The sequence below is a fragment of the Phyllostomus discolor genome, chromosome X (genome assembly GCF_004126475.2).
Source record: "Phyllostomus discolor isolate MPI-MPIP mPhyDis1 chromosome X, mPhyDis1.pri.v3, whole genome shotgun sequence".
Taxonomy (NCBI): Eukaryota; Metazoa; Chordata; class Mammalia; order Chiroptera; family Phyllostomidae; genus Phyllostomus; species Phyllostomus discolor.
In genome coordinates, this window is record NC_050198.1 from 85,524,580 (window position 1) to 85,540,616 (window position 16,037).

Sequence of the window (16,037 nt, forward strand, 5' to 3'; positions counted from 1 at the left end):
TCTCAGAATTGCTGTGGCTATTCGGGGTCATTTATAGTTCCATATAAATTTTTGAAGTGTTTGTTCTGTATCTGTGAAATACGTCATTGGTATTTTGATAGGGACTGTGTTGAAACTACAAATTGCTTTATAGATTCCCTTCTCAGTAGTATGGACATTTTTTATTTTATTTATTTACTTTTAGAGAGAAGGGAAGGGAGGGAGAAAGAGAGGGAGAGAAACATCAATGCATGGTTGCCTCTCCTGCACCCCAACCTGGGACTGGGCCTGCAACCCAAGCATGTGCCCTGACTGGGAATCGAACCAGCAAAACTTTGGTTTGCAGGCCAGCACTTAATCTACTGAACCACACCAGCCAGGTGAGTAGTATGGACATTTTGATGATGCTAATTCTTCCAATCCATGAACACAGTATGTGCTTCTATTTATTTGTGTCTTCTTTAATTTATTGCTTCAGTGTTGTATAGTTTTCTGAGTACAGGTATTTTACCTATTTGGTAGAGTTTGTTCCTAGGTACTTTATTTTTCTTGTAGCTATAGCAAATGGTATTTTTTTCCTCATTTCTGTTTCTGATATTTCATTCTTTGTGTACAAAAATGCCTTCAGTTTTTGAATATTGGCTTTGTATCCTGCTGCTTTGCCAAATTCACTTACTAGGTCAAATAGTTTTTTGGTAGGGTCTATTAGGTTTTCCATGAACACTATAATGTCATCTGCAAACAGTAACAGTTTTACTTCCTCCTTTCCAATTTGTATGCCTTTTATTTCTTTTTCTTGTCTGATCACTGTGGCTAGGACTTTGAATATTATGTTGAATAGAAGTGGTGAAAGTGGACATCCTTGTCTTGTTCCTGATCTTAGTGGGAAAGCTTTTAGGTTTTGCCCATTGAGTATGGTGTTGGCTGTAGGTCTCTCCTATGTGGCCTTTATTATGTTGAGGAATGGTCCCTCTAGTCCCATGTTGCTGAGTGTTTTTATCATAAATGGGTGCTGTACCTTATGAAATGCTTTTTCTGCATGTATTGATATGATCATGTGGTTTTTGTCTTTGCTTTTGTTTATGTGATGTATTACATTTATTGATTTGTGAATATTGTACTATCCTTGCATCCCTGGGATGAATCCCACTTTGTCATGGTGTATGATCTTTTTAATGTATTGCTGGATACTATTTGCCAACATTTTGTTGAGGATTTCAGCATCTATGGTGATCAGCAATATTGACCTGTAGTTTTCTTTCTTTGTTGTGTCTTTACCTGGTTTTGGGATTAGGATGATTCTGGCCTCATAAACAGAGTTTGGTAGTCTTCCCTCTACTTGGATTTTTTGGAGTAGTATGAGAAGGATAGGGGTTAGTCCCCCTTAAGTGTTTTGTAAAATTCTCCTGTGAAACTGTCTGGTCCAGGGCTTTTGTGTGACGGGAGTTTTTTTTTTTTTTTTTTTAAAACACATTTCTTTTTTTTAAGATTTTATTTATTTATTTTTAGAGAGGGAAAGGAGAGAAAGAGAGAGAAAGAGAGGGAGAGACATCAATGTTCGGTTGCTGGGGGTCATGGCCTGCAACCCAGGCATGTGCCCTGACTGGGAATCAAACCTGCGATGCCTGGTTCTCAGCCCGTGCTCAATCCACTGAGCTACGCCAGCCAGGGTGGGAGTTTTTTTTATTGCTGCTTCAATTTCACCAGTTGTTATTGGTCTGTTTAATCTTTCTGCTTCTTCTTCATTCACTTTTGGAAGATTATGCTTTTCTAGAAAATTTTCCACTTCACTCAGGTTTTCAAATTTCTTGGCATGTAGTTTTTTGTAATCATTTCTTACAGTCCTTTGTATTTCTGTGATATCAGTAATAATTTCTCCTTTTTCATTTCTAATTTTATTTATTTGACTCCTCTCTCTTTTTTCTTGATAAGTCTGCTTAAAGGCTTATCAATTTTGTCTATCTTTTCAAAGAACCAGCTCCTGTATTTATTGACTCTTTGAATTGTTCTTTTACCCTTTATGTCCTTTAATTTTGCTCTGATCTTGATTATTTCCTTCCTTCTACTCTAAGCTTTGTTTGTTGTTGTTTCTCTAGTTCTTGGAGATGCAGGGTTAGGTCGTTTATTTTAAATGTTTCTGTATTTTTTAGATAGGGCTGGATTGCTATGACCTTCCATCTCAAGACTGCCTTCGCTGTGTCTCCAAGTTTTGGACTGTTGTGAGCTCATTTTTATTTGTTTCCAAAAACTTTTTCATTTCTTCCTTGATCTCATTCTTAACCCATTCATTGTATAATAGCATGCTATTCAGTCTCCATGATTTTGAATATTTTTGAATTTTTTCCTTGAGGTTGGTTTGTAGTTTCAAGCCCGTATGGTCTGAAAAAAATGCTTGATATGATTTCAATTTACTTGAATTTGTTGGGGCTAGTTTTGTGTCCTAACATGTGGTCTACCTTTGAAAATATTCCATGTGCATCTGAAAAGAATGTGTGTTTTTCTTTTTTTTGGATAAATGGTTCTATATATGCCAGTTAAGTCCACTTGATCTATGACATTCTTCAATGCCACAGTATCCTTTTGATATTTTGTTTGGAAGATGTATCCATTTTTGATAGTGGGATGTTAAAATTCCCCACCATAATTATGTTGTTGCCAATATCTTTCTAGAAGTCCTCCAAGAATTTCCTTATGTATTTGGGTGCTCCTATGTTGGGTGCATATATGTTTACAATGCTTATGTCTTCTTGATGGATTCTGCCCTTGAGTATTAGGAAGTGTCTTTCTGTGTCTCTTTTATGGCTTCTGTCTGGAAGTGCATTTTGTCAGATATAAATATTGCTACCCTGGCTTTTTTTCCTGTCCATTTGCTTGGACTATTTCTTTCCAACCCTTCTTTACTCTTTGTCTCTGTAGGTCTTTTGTTCTGAGGTAGGTCTCTTGTAGGCAGCATATGTGTGGATCATGTTTTCTTATCCATTCAGCTGCCCTATGTCTTTTGATTAGAGCATTTACTCCATTTACATTTAAGGTTATTATTGATAGTTACTTACTCACTTCTCCCCCTTTGCACCTGTGTTCCTCTTTCCCTCACTGTTTTCTTCCTGCTCTTAAAGCAATCTCTTTAGTATATCTTGCAATGCTGGTTTGGTGGAGGAGTATTGTTTCAGCTTTCTTTTGTCTGGGATACTCCTTATTTCACCATCCATTTTAACTGAGAGCCTCACTGGGTAGACTAGTCTTGGTTGCAGGCCTTTGTTTTTTATTACTTGGAGTACTTCTTGCCATTCCCTTCTGGCTTATAATGTTTCTGTTGAGACATTAGCTGCTAGCCTTATCAGGGCTCCCTTGTATGTTACTTCCTGTTTCTCCCTTACTGCCTTTAAGATTCTTTCTTTGTCTTTGAATTTTGTCATTTTAATTATGATGTGTTTTGCAGTGAGCCTCTTTGGGTTCCTCTTGATAGGGATCCTCTTTGCTTCCTGGACTTGTGTGGCTTTTCTTCTCATCAAATAAGGGAAGTTTTCCATCATTACTTTTTCAAATAGGTTTTCTATTCCTTGCTTCTCTTCTTCTCCTTTTGGTGTCTCTATTATTGGATATTATTCCATTTTCATGTTGTTGTGCAGTTCCCTTAACCCCTCTTTGTTCTTTTTGAGTCTTTTTTCCTTTTCTTGCTCTTTCTGGGAGTTTTTTTCTACCTTGTCCTCCAGCTCACTGATTTGATTCTCTGCTCTATCTAGCCTGCTTTTGATTCCTTCTACTGTGTTCTTCAGTTCAGATATTGTATTCTTCATTTCCTCTTGGTGCTTGTTAATTGTTTCTATGTCCTTTTTTGCTGATGTAGTTTACAGTAAATTCCTCATAGTTTCGTTGTAGTTTTTGGTAATTCACACTGAACTCATTAAGCTTCCTTTTAACCATTGTTTTGAACTCAGTGTCTGATAGTTGACTTGGCTCTATTTCATTTAGCATTCTTTCTGGGGATTGCTCCTTTCCTTCCACTTGTTTTTTTTTTTTTGTCTTTCCATCATTTGTGATACTCTTCTTGTTTGCCTCTGCTTCTTAAATTGATCTGTTCTGACTCCCCGAGTTTGTAATGTGAACTTCTATGGTAGGAGGCCTGTGAGATTCAGGGGTGCAGTCTCCTTGATCACCTGAACTAGATGCTCTTGGGATGCCCTTTATGCCATTTATGTTGGCTCTCTGGATGTTATTGGGTGTTGATTGTTGTTGAGTCATTCTTTGGTAGGTCTTTCCCTCTACCTGGTTGACTGAGAGTCACTCCACCCATCACATCTTGTGTGCTCTTGTGCAGGTGCTGCCAGAACAAAACCACAAAGCCCAGGAAGCACACCCAGACCCACAAAAATACCAGCCCCCACAATCCCACTATCAACAACAAATGAACCAGTATCAATAAGGGTGTAAAGAGATTAAAACTATTATAAGAAATGAGAGCAGATATGAGATTACCTACTAAAAGAAAAATGATTTTGAGAGTGTAGACGGAGTAGCACTAATAAGGGTTGGGAGTTGGAGCAATGTGAAGAAAGAAAGTGAAATTTACATCATGAATAAAAAAGGAATGAAGAATACGGAATGGAGTATGAGAAGGGAAGAGTATAGTGTTAGGTTTAAACAGAAATTGTTCCACTCGTAGATATAATATCTATCCTCCTTTAAAGCAGAAGGTCATCAGTTTGATTTTCTCTCTCTCAAAGTTCTTTAACGACTGTTTTTCTATGTTGGCTGTGTCTACATTCTTCTGCTCCATTCTTTGGTTTTAATCAAGATGGAGGTGTAGGTAAACACAACTTGCCTCCTCATACAACCACAGCAAAAATTACAATTAAATTACAAAACAACTGTCACCCAGAATCATCAGAAAATTGAGCTTTAATTCCTTGGTCTGACAACCAAGGAATTAAAGAAGTTGCATTCATCCAGATTGGTAGGAGGGGAGGAGAGATGGAGATACAGAGATGCAGAGCAGGCAGTCTCAAAATGTGTGGTGGATGAAAATCAGGAGGGATACCTCAGGAATGAGGGATCCCAGCCCCACACCAGACCACCCAGACTAGGGTTCCAGTACTAGGAAGGGAAGTCCCCATAACTTCTGGCTATAAAATCCAGTAGGGGTTGGGGCAGTAGAAGAAACTGTGGGATTTTCAGAGGTATCTTCTTAAAACGCCTACAACAGTCTTAGGATATATGCAGACTCAATCCCCTTGGACTCCAGTACCAGAACAGCAGCTTGAAGGGCACCATGGCATACGGGGAGGAACTGAAGTGTCTGGCATCAGGGTGAGTGCCAGAGGACAGCTTATTCCTGGACAAAACTCCAGAGGCAGGCAGTGGCCATTGTCTGTTTTCTGAGCCCTCCCCCACACAGAGCCACAGAGTGCCAACACCATATCTGAGACTCCATCAACCTGTTTCACATGGGTTGCCCTGCCCTGGTGATTACCTAAGGCTTTCCCCCATACAACTTATGGGTGCACTTTTGTACAATAAGCCATGCTACTAACACAGGGTACAAAGCAGCTCTATCTAACACAGGGAGGCTGCCAAAATGAGAAGACAAAGAAATATGGCCCAAATGAAAATACAGAAGAAAACTCCAGAAAAAGAACTAAACAAAATGGAGATGTGCAGTCTATTAGATGCAGAGTTCAAAACACTGGTTATCAGGATGCTCAAGGAACTCATTGGGTACTCCAACAGCATAAAAAAGACCCAGGCAGAAATGAAGTTTACACTAAGTGAAATAAAGAAAAGTTTACAGGGAATCAACAGTGTAGTGGATGAAGATGAGAATCAAATGAATGATTTGGAATGTAAGGAAGAAAAAACATTCAATCAGAACAACAAGAAGAAAAACAATCCCCCCAAATGAGGATAGGCTAAGGAGCCTCTGGGACAATGTTAAACATACCATCATTCAAATCATAAGGGTGCCGGTAGGAAAGAGCAAGGAATTGCAAACTTATTTGAAAAACAATATAAGAAAACCTCCCTAATTTGGTGAAGGAAATAGACATATACATTCAGAAAGCACAGAGAGTCCCAAACAAGACGGATGCAAAGAGGACCACACAAAAACACATCATAATTAAAATACCAAAGGTTAAAGATAAAGAGAGAATCTTTTTTAAAGAGAGAGAATCTTAAAAGCAATAAGGTGATATCTACCTCATAAGGTTGTTAGGTGCATTAAATGAGATAGCATGTAGCACAGTGTTTGGTCTGTAATAAGTGCATGAAATTTGCTATATTATCTTCTCTTATCTGTCTGTCCACCTTCCTCTTCAGGTTCCATCCTAGTCTGATATTCTTTTTCACACCTATCCAACATACTCCCTCCCAGCTAGACTAATGTTTTCACTGTCTCCATATTCATTGCCCCATGTCTTGCTTTGTCTACCCAAACTCCATCACTTCTCAAAGGCCTGTATCTTCTGAGAGAAAGCTTTGTCCTTAGCTTGAAGCCAGAGTTGCTCTCTCATTGCAGTGACCACACTGCACTTCTAGAACCTGGTTAAATTCTATTGTTCAATTTATTGTAAATGGTGTTATTACTTTATTATGTTTTTATTGTTTTTTAAAATCATGTTGTATATGAGTGGGCAAAAGTAGGCTTACAGTTTTGAGCATATGAAACACAGTTTATTCATATATTGTTTATTTATTATTGTTTACAACTGTTGCTTGCCATTGTTTTTATTTAAAAATATTTTAGTAGTTGCCCTCAACAATGTGGCTCAGTGGGTTGGGCATTGTCCTGCAAAGTGGAAGGTTGTCAGTTTGATTCATGGTCAGGGCACAGGCCTGGGTTGTGGGCCTGGTCCCCTCAGACATCAATGTTTCTCTCCCTCTCTTTCTCCCTGCCTTCCACTCTCTCTAAAAATAAATAAATAAAATATTTTAAAATATTTTAGTAAAATTAGATTTTTTTCAATGTGTGAGCTCTTTGAGCAAAGGAATCATGCTATAAATTCTACATATTTTTCACAGGACCTAGTGTTCACAGTAGTTGTTAAATTTAATTGACTTGAATTGAGACATAAGCTAGGCCCCAGTGGTCTTCAAAGTATGATACACAATTCTATGCAGTATACACACAATACATTCGAGTGCAGGAAGAAAATATTGTAAAACTTCCATGTATACTTATTTTATCATATCCTTTGACATTTCTTTTGTTGTGTATGTTTATAATATCATAAATTTATTATTACATGTATATATAATTGGTACAAAAATAAATGCATATTCAAGAAATTTTAATATTGTGGTTCCAAATCAAAACATTTTTTTAGCCCTGGCTGGTGTGTCTCAGTGGATTGAGTGCCAGCTTGCAAACCAAAGAGTCACTGGTTTGATTCCTAGTCAGGGCACATGCCTGGGTCCAGGTCCCCAGTAGGGAGTGTGTGAGAGGCAACCACACATTGATGTTTCTCTCCCTCTCTTTCTCACTCCCTTCCCCTATGTCTAAAAATAAATAGAAATTAAAAAAAAAAGAACTTTGAAAAAAACTCATTTTTTTAAAAATCCTCTTCCAAGGACATTTTTTTCTCATTGCTTTTAAAAAGAGAGGAAGGGAAAGAGCAAAACACTGAAGTGAGAGAGAAATATTGATTGGTTGCCTCCTTTACATGCCTGAACCTAGGATCAAACCCGTATCCTAGATATGTGCCCTGACCAAGTATTGAACTAACAACTTTTTGGTTATGGAATGATGCTCCAACAGAGCCACACTGTCCAAGGTGAAACATTTTTTATTCATAGTATTTATATGAATGATAGAAATTTGACCAAGTCTAAAATAGCAAGTCCATGGTGGGCACACAATGTAATATACAGCTCCTGTAGTATAGAAATCTACATTTGAAACCTATATAATCTGATTAATCAATGTCACCCCGATAAATTGAATTAATAATAAATAAATAAAGGAAAAAACAGCATACCTTTATTTACAACAGTTAATTATTTTTGATTACTTACTGTTTGCCAGGTGCTATGCACAGTGTCTTACATGCTTTATAAAGAATGTATTATTATCTTACATTACTGAGGAAGACATTGAATCACAGAGAGGTTAAGTAACTAGTCCAAGGCTACATAATGAGTAAGTGATGAGCCAGGATTTAAAACTACATTTGTTTTAAGCCCTGGCTGGCATAGCTCAATGGATTGAGTGTGGGCTGCGAACCAAAAGTGTCGCAGGTTCGATTCCCAGTCAGGGTACATGCCTGGGTTGCAGGCCATGACCCCCAGCAACTGCACATTGATGTTTCTCTCTCTCTCTCTCTATCTCCATCCCTTCCCTCTCTAAAAATAAATAAATAAATAAAATCTTAAAAAAAACTACATCTATTTTAATCCAAAGGTGGTCTTATTTTTTGAAGAATTTTTTTGGCTTAATCTTTACTGTATCTTTTTCCCATTACCATTTAGTCCCCTTATACTCCCCTCCCCTCATCAATCACCTACCACACTGTCGTGCATTTCCATGAGTCCTTTTTCCTTTTTGCTTAATCTCTACACCCCTAACCTCCCCTTCCTCCACTAGTTATCATCTCTCCATCTATGAGTCTGTCTCTGTTTTGCTTCTTAGTTCAGTTTGTTCATTAGATTCTACATACAAATGAAATCATATTAACTAGACAATTTGATTTCTTTAATAGATCTAATAGGACTATTCAAGTTATCTATTTCTTCTTAAGTTTTGATAATTTGTGTCTTTCAAGAAATTAGTACATTTCCCAAAGCTAATCTTCTCAATTAGGCACTACTGTAGCATGTGAACCTCTTTCAGGAATATGTGTGTATGTATGTATATACATACGTATACACTCACACACACACACACACACACACACACACACACACACACATATGGAGAGACTGTAAAGTAGACTTGTTACTTAACCAGGGCATTATGAAAACCATATAGAGATTTTAGAAAGTAGAAAATCATTGTAAGACAAAACAAGTAGTTAAGTGATTTGATTATATTTGATATTTATCTTTTAAAAATATAAGACAAAATTGGAGAAAACATTATACAGCTGTTTCTTGAAGAATTGTCTCTTATGTTTTAAAGTTGAGTCCAAAGTAACACAGGATTTCTATTTTTGCAGCTGTTTCTGAAAATGTAACAATTCAAGAAACAAGTACAATTCTTTCACAACAAATAGATTCAACAACCCTATCCCAAGTTACTGGATTAAAACCACAGAAGACTATATATTCTTCTACAATGATGCCTAAAAGCATGCCTGTATTTGAAACTAATTATACAACCATATCATATTCCAATACAACACCTCCACCTCTGGAAACAATGACTGCACCAACATTTTTAAAGACATCCACAGTTGAGACAGCTACATTTGCAGCAGACATTTTGTCTACTTCAGCAGCCATTGTTCTACCTACCAAGAATACCTTCATAGGCACTACTACCAATGCCACGAAAACAACTGAATCCCCATCTTCAGAGAGCACAATGACAACCAAAAAGGCTGAAGTCATTGTTACTGAGACCTTTCATCCAACTACAGCTACTAATTTTCTATATGCATCTGGATTTACCAAGAATTCAATTGTATCTAAAACTTCAGTGATTGGATCTCAGGCAGCTATTATAAAGACAACGCCTTTATTCTCATCTATAGAGTCAGCATCCATGTCTACAACATCTTGGCCCAAACACAGATCCACAGGCATCAGAGTACTCCCTAGCTCCACAGCTCCCCAGGAGTTTCTTGCATCTACAGTTGCTAGAACTGTACCTTGGTCCACAGTGAAACAGACTTCTACTCACATTGGGACTGTATCAGCATCCCTGCCAGAGTCTGTGCTTATATCCACAACTGCTACAGTGGATACTATATTTCCTAGAAATCAGACAGCATCTACATCGGCAACAACTGATAAGAAACTATCACTTACAGTTCATTCAATGACGTTCCCAACTAAGCCTATTGAGATGACTCCTGAGCAAAGAACGGCTGAAACAGAATTAACATCTATAAATTTACAGGATGTCTCTTCACCCAGAGTAGAGAAATCAATGTTTATCTCCATGCCAAAAGAGGCACCTTCTACATTCCTCTCATTCAAGACACCCTCTTCATTCACCAGAACTCAGAGTATACAGACAGTTATTGATGCTGAGACAACATATAGAGCCTTGTCTTCTGGAATCACACTTGCACCTACAGCAGCTGAAAATATGCTTCCTCCTACAGTCTCTGGGCAAGTATATACCCAGAATACACCCACAGGTGGTGAAAACATGTTTTCTTTCATTTCCGCTAGACCAGCTGCCACATCCAAAGCATCTGAGTCTGGCCCCACATCAATAAGTGATGAAGGTGCCCATCTATTCACCAGTGAGGTCACTTGGACTCCCAGAGCAGATCAGACCCTATTGACATCAGCATTCCATGGCAATACTCCTAACATAGAACATTCATCCACAATTACTGATAGTATTGTCCAACCAGAAGCATCCACAGAAAGTGAGGCTACCACTACCACTGATAGTATTACTACTACTGATGCCATTATTGACAGATATACAACATCTCTATCCAATTTGACATCTCTGTGGTTGGCTAATTTCTCCATAATTTCTGGAACCACATCTGTAGCCAAACTGCCTGAGTTTAAACTTTCTACCTTACTACTAAGAACAACCCCTGTGTCCACAGTAGTTGGAAATGAACTTCTTTCAACACCAAGGGAGACAGTTGTTCCACCAGTAGATATAATATCTGCCCTCCCTGATGTTGAGCCACATTTTTCTACCAAAGAGAGTGCTTCTGAGGCCACACAAATGAAGATAAAAAGTACAATTGCATTCGGAAAGACAACAATCCCTGTTCCAGAGTCTGGAACAACACAAAGACTCAATGCTACTGTGACAAGGAAAGAAACAACTTCCCATTATCTTAAGGGAAGATCAACTATAGCAGCAACAACTGAGGTTTCTCCATTTTCAACAATGGTGGAAACAACAAATCAGTCTGTGCAAGTGGTGACTGCTTCTGTCACCATTTCCCCTTTTCCTGATTTAGAAACATTGATTACCCCATTGGATAATAAAACTGAAACTACTGAGGTGAGAGTGAGTTGGATTTCTCCAAAATCAGTGAAAACCACACCTAAGACTTTATACAATGGAACTACAGAAATTTTTAATTCCACCCACATATACACAACACACTGGAGTTCAGAGACTCCACATAAGAGGAATCCAACTCCATCTCTCACTTCTGGGAGCACAAAGACATTCCCTCAGCCCCTGGTTTCTTCTACAAGGATACTGGAGAGCAGTTTTACTACTATCCCTACAGACAGGACAGCTATATCCTCATCTACTGGTATCTTGCCTCCACAGCCTACAACTACTCACTCCTTAGCATTTCCTGGGCCTATTACCCGTATGTCCTCATTGCCAGTTAATGTCTCTGGTGTCACCTCTATGGTGGTGTCTGAGGAGACCATGTCTGAACCTTCTGCACTAAAGATAGCTTCCTCCACTTCTGCACTCTCAGATGTCTCAACTCTGTCATCAGCTACAGTGACCACAGCATTGCTGCCACCATTGGATCAGACTGCTTCCACAACAAGCAATATCATATCGACCCACAGAGACTTTACTCACACCACTTTAGAAGCCACAGTAAACTCTGTCAAGATGACACCCACAGCATTTTCCTTTCTGACAGAAACTCCAGTCTCCTCACTGAGACCTACTGCTCTTGCAGCAACTAAGGCTAAGACTACCTATTTCTTCACCTCAGCTGACACAGTAACTTCATCCACACCCACTCCTGCTTTTTCTCAATCTCTCCCTGACAATATTTCTGTTGTGTCCTCCACTCATATGATCTCAACTATGTCTACACCAGTAGCAACCCAGCCCATATCTCAAGTGGAGGAGACTTCTCCCCATGTACCCGGCTTTCCACATACTTCCAGTGGTAGTGGACATGTTGTTAGCTTGGTTACTGGCACCACAGAAACTCCTGTTATTGATGAGATCATGCCCTCACACACCTCTGCCAACAAGCTTACTGCTTCAGATGGTCACGTTTCTCAATTTTCCACACATCTTACAAGCACACTGGTCCCCACCCTATCAGTGACTGACATTGCTACCTTGTCTTTTGACAAGGAGCAGATGACCACTTCCCTAGGAAACACCTCTGGAACTATGGGAGTGACCAAAATGCCTCCATCAAAGAATCTTTTTATCTCACAGTCCCAGACTACTTCATCCTTGGAAGTGACAGAATCAGAATTTGCTGAGACCACAAAAATTTCCAGTCATCACACACATTCACCTTCAGAGATTCCACTTCTGACTCCACCTGATGGGATTTCAGCTTTATCTTCCACTTCTGGGAGTACACAGACTACACCTACCACCTGGACCTCACGTAACACACATGTTCACATTTCAGAAATGTCTACCAGTCTTGGGAAAACAGCTCTCCCTTCACATGCTCTGAAAATTACCACATTTTTGTCTCCTAAAAAAGAAAGCAATAGTGCCCCTTCAGTATATACTCCCAGGACTGAGAATATCACAGTAAGCACCACCTCTGTTACTCACCCTTCCTCATACCACCAGAATACTTCATTTGTAGATACTATAACTTCCAGAACAACCAGAATATCATATCCTATAAAGGTAAACACAACCCTTTCACATTTGCTTTCATCCAGGACTAAACCTGAGGTGATTTCAGTTGCTTCTCCCACTTCTGAAAGCACACAGACCTCCCCTGAGTCCCTGTCTCTTTCCACAAATGGACTATCTAGTGCCAATTTTACAATGATCTCTACTGACAGGATCACTACAGCCCTTTCTGCTCCAAAGGTAACTACGGCACTTCTTGGTAAAACCTCTATGGCAACATCCATTCCTAGCTACCACATATCCTCAATGCCAGTTAGTGTCACTGCCTTCACCTCCAAAAGAGTTTCTGACACTTTAACAATACTGGTGACCAAATCTTCTAAAACATCACACCCAGATTGTTTGAAAAGACCCTCTATAGCCACTTCCGGTCCTGTGTCTGAGATGTCCTCAATGTCAGTTCATGACTCTGCTTTCTCACCTCCAGCTGTTTCTTCTGACACTTTCACAACAGTTGGATCATTTTCTATTTTATCGTCTTCAGTTAACCCTAGGACTACTATGACAGTACAAACATTTACACTGGATGTCACACCTTTGACATATACTGGACCTACTTCAAAAACTACAATGGTTTCCTCTACTACTTCAGAAATGACAGGGATGTCCTCCAGGATCATAACTACGTCCTTCCCCTCTCCAACAGAGCCAACTTATTCTTCTGTAAAAATCATCCCAACTACTCTTATGGATGGGATGGTGACTCCATTTGTAGGCACCACTACCTCCTTTCTACTTGGTTCTAAGAACACTGAAGTTATTTCTTCCATTCCAAAAACCACATTTTCACCATTTCTATCAACAAAACCACAGTTATCCAAAGGATATGAGGCTACAACTCTGGGCATATCATCTGGGCTTATTAACAACTCCCTATCTACAGTAAGCAGTTGTAGAGCAACGAGTCTCACAAATACTTATTCCAGAACTGCTGCTCCTAAAATTGTGATTTCATCTACTCCTTCAGAGAATCTTCATACTTCCTTGAATATTCAGGTTTCCCCATCTTTGACTAGCTTTAAGAGCACTCCTGGGCCCACAAAAAGTATAAAAGCCACCACTTCCCTTTCTTCAAATACACAAAAAATTACTTCCTTGTCAGAAAATACTTCTACAGCTGAACTAACAAAAGGTGCTGCATCTGTGAATACCCCTGTTTCATACCATCCATGGACTTCATCCAGTGCAACTCTGCCCTCTTTTACACCATTTATTGTTTCACCTCATAGCACTAAAACCAAGTTCTCTACTCCAAAGACTTATCTTCCTCCTACATCCCAAATGGTTGAATTTCCAGTTCTGGGAACAAAAACCACAAATAGTAACACCCAATCTCTGCTTATGACTTCCTGGAATACACCCATAGCTGAAGATTCTCAATTAGCAAATGTCACCACTGCTCATGTTCCTACACTCAACAAGATGGAAACAGAGACTCCATACTTTGTTCCTGGGTCTTTGTCAGCATTCACAGCCTCACAGACTGGTCTTGTATCTGGATATGTTATGGCAATGTCATCAATTTCCACATCAGGAATTCTTCCTACCTTGCAGATGTCTGAGAACCCTTCATTATCAATATCTTCAAGATCTATCCCTACCACTTCAGTTGACATTAAGCAGATATTTGAGAAGACTACCTCATCTATAACTCCAGGAACGACACCCCCATCAAATCCTTCTGGTGCCACTTCAAGATCTATAATTTCAAAGGCTACTACTACACCCATGCTGACCTGGATCTTACCTAGTCTCTCTTCACGTTCTCCTCTGGTATCTGTTTCTAATACTCCTCACATTATAACTTCCTCTAAAGTAGAGATGTCAAAATCTACATTTCCTACTTCTGACATGACACCAACATACCCATTCACTAACCTTACAACACTATCCTTTGCTCCTGTAAGCCCCATACTTACCAAAACCACTCTTACAACTACAGTAGGTGGTATCACTACTGGCTTCCCAACTTCTCTCCCGATGTCTGTAAAAGTCACAGATGACTTCGTGTACATTTCCAAATCCCCTGAGGCTTCTTCCAGAACCACTGTGACTGCCAACTCCAGGACTGTGTCTCAACCTTTATCCATTAGCAGAATGAGTAGTTCACCTCCTACAACTGATCATACCCTATCTATTGGTTCCATGCCTCTGCCTAACCCTACAATAACATCTGTGTGGAGCAGAATCCCAGCTGCATCAGCATCCCCTACTTTAGTTTTTCATAAGTCCACAGTGGACTCCCTTCCAAATATAACAACCACTATACCTACAGCTACTGAAGTACATCCATTCATATCTACTGGAGTAACACATCCTTCTACAGCAACAGTGTCTTCATTACTTTCCTCCTCTTTTGAGACATCCTGGCTGGACTTCACACCTTCCTTTTTATCTACAGAAACATCGACTTCACCTATTGCCACTGAGTCCACAGGTATGTTCCACAATGTGTGCAGTGTATCACTAACAGAATGCATGCACAATGAGTCATGTGTTCTCCAAGGTGGCCAGTTTTCTGAAGGCAGAAAAGGATAAAGAGGGGCATGGGCATTTATTATCTCCATCAGATAGTGGATACCTTACTCAAATACAGAACTCTTTAGCCATCTTTCTCATTTTTGCTTTATTGAAATATAATGCAAATGTATCTTTTTACTCAGTGTGACATTTCTAAGTCTCTTTTTCACCCATTTCGTTCTGATGCACTGACCCTAACTCTGACAATGTGAACATAGATCAGGAACCTCACCCCTTCCCAATAAGAGGATTATATAGTTTTAGGAGTAACATGTTGACCACATTCCAGAAATCACCAGAAGATATTCTAGCTTGCCCTTTTGGAATTCCTCTGGTACAAATCTCAACCTTCTCTAGTCTTCACCCCCAGCTGGCTTGAGTCATGGAGTATTTGGCTTCCATATTGCCCAAAGTTTGGATGTTCCTTCAACTTTTTACATTCATTAAAATTTGATAGGGCAGACAAAAGAAAAAGGAACTACCAAGAGAAAAACCTGAAGCAGAAAGACAGACCAGAAAAAAAATATTTCCTCAGGACAAATGATTTTGTGAGATCATGTTTAACTTGGCTGTTAAATGGATTGGAAATCCATTGGTCAATAAAAATTGAGAGTTTAGGAGGTTTGTAGAATGTCTATCAACTGCATAGGGAACTTCCCAAATAATTTAGAAAATGTGATGGTACACCCTGTTTTGCTTTTTAAAATTATTTTTATTTTTTTTTCAATTACAGCTTTATTCAATATTATTTTGCATTAATTTTGGGTCTGTAAAATAATGGTTAGACAATCATGTACTTTGCAAGTGTTCCCCT

The 16,037-nt window shown here is 39.1% G+C and overlaps 1 protein-coding gene across 1 annotated transcript in view; it reads left to right on the forward strand.

Moving 5' to 3' along the window:
• ADGRG4 (adhesion G protein-coupled receptor G4) overlaps positions 1–16,037 on the forward strand; it is a 97,801-nt gene that overhangs the window by 13,473 nt on the left and 68,291 nt on the right. Inside the window, 1 exon segment of the mRNA XM_028523373.1 lies at positions 9,129–15,140. Coding sequence (XP_028379174.1) covers positions 9,129–15,140 — 6,012 coding nt within the window.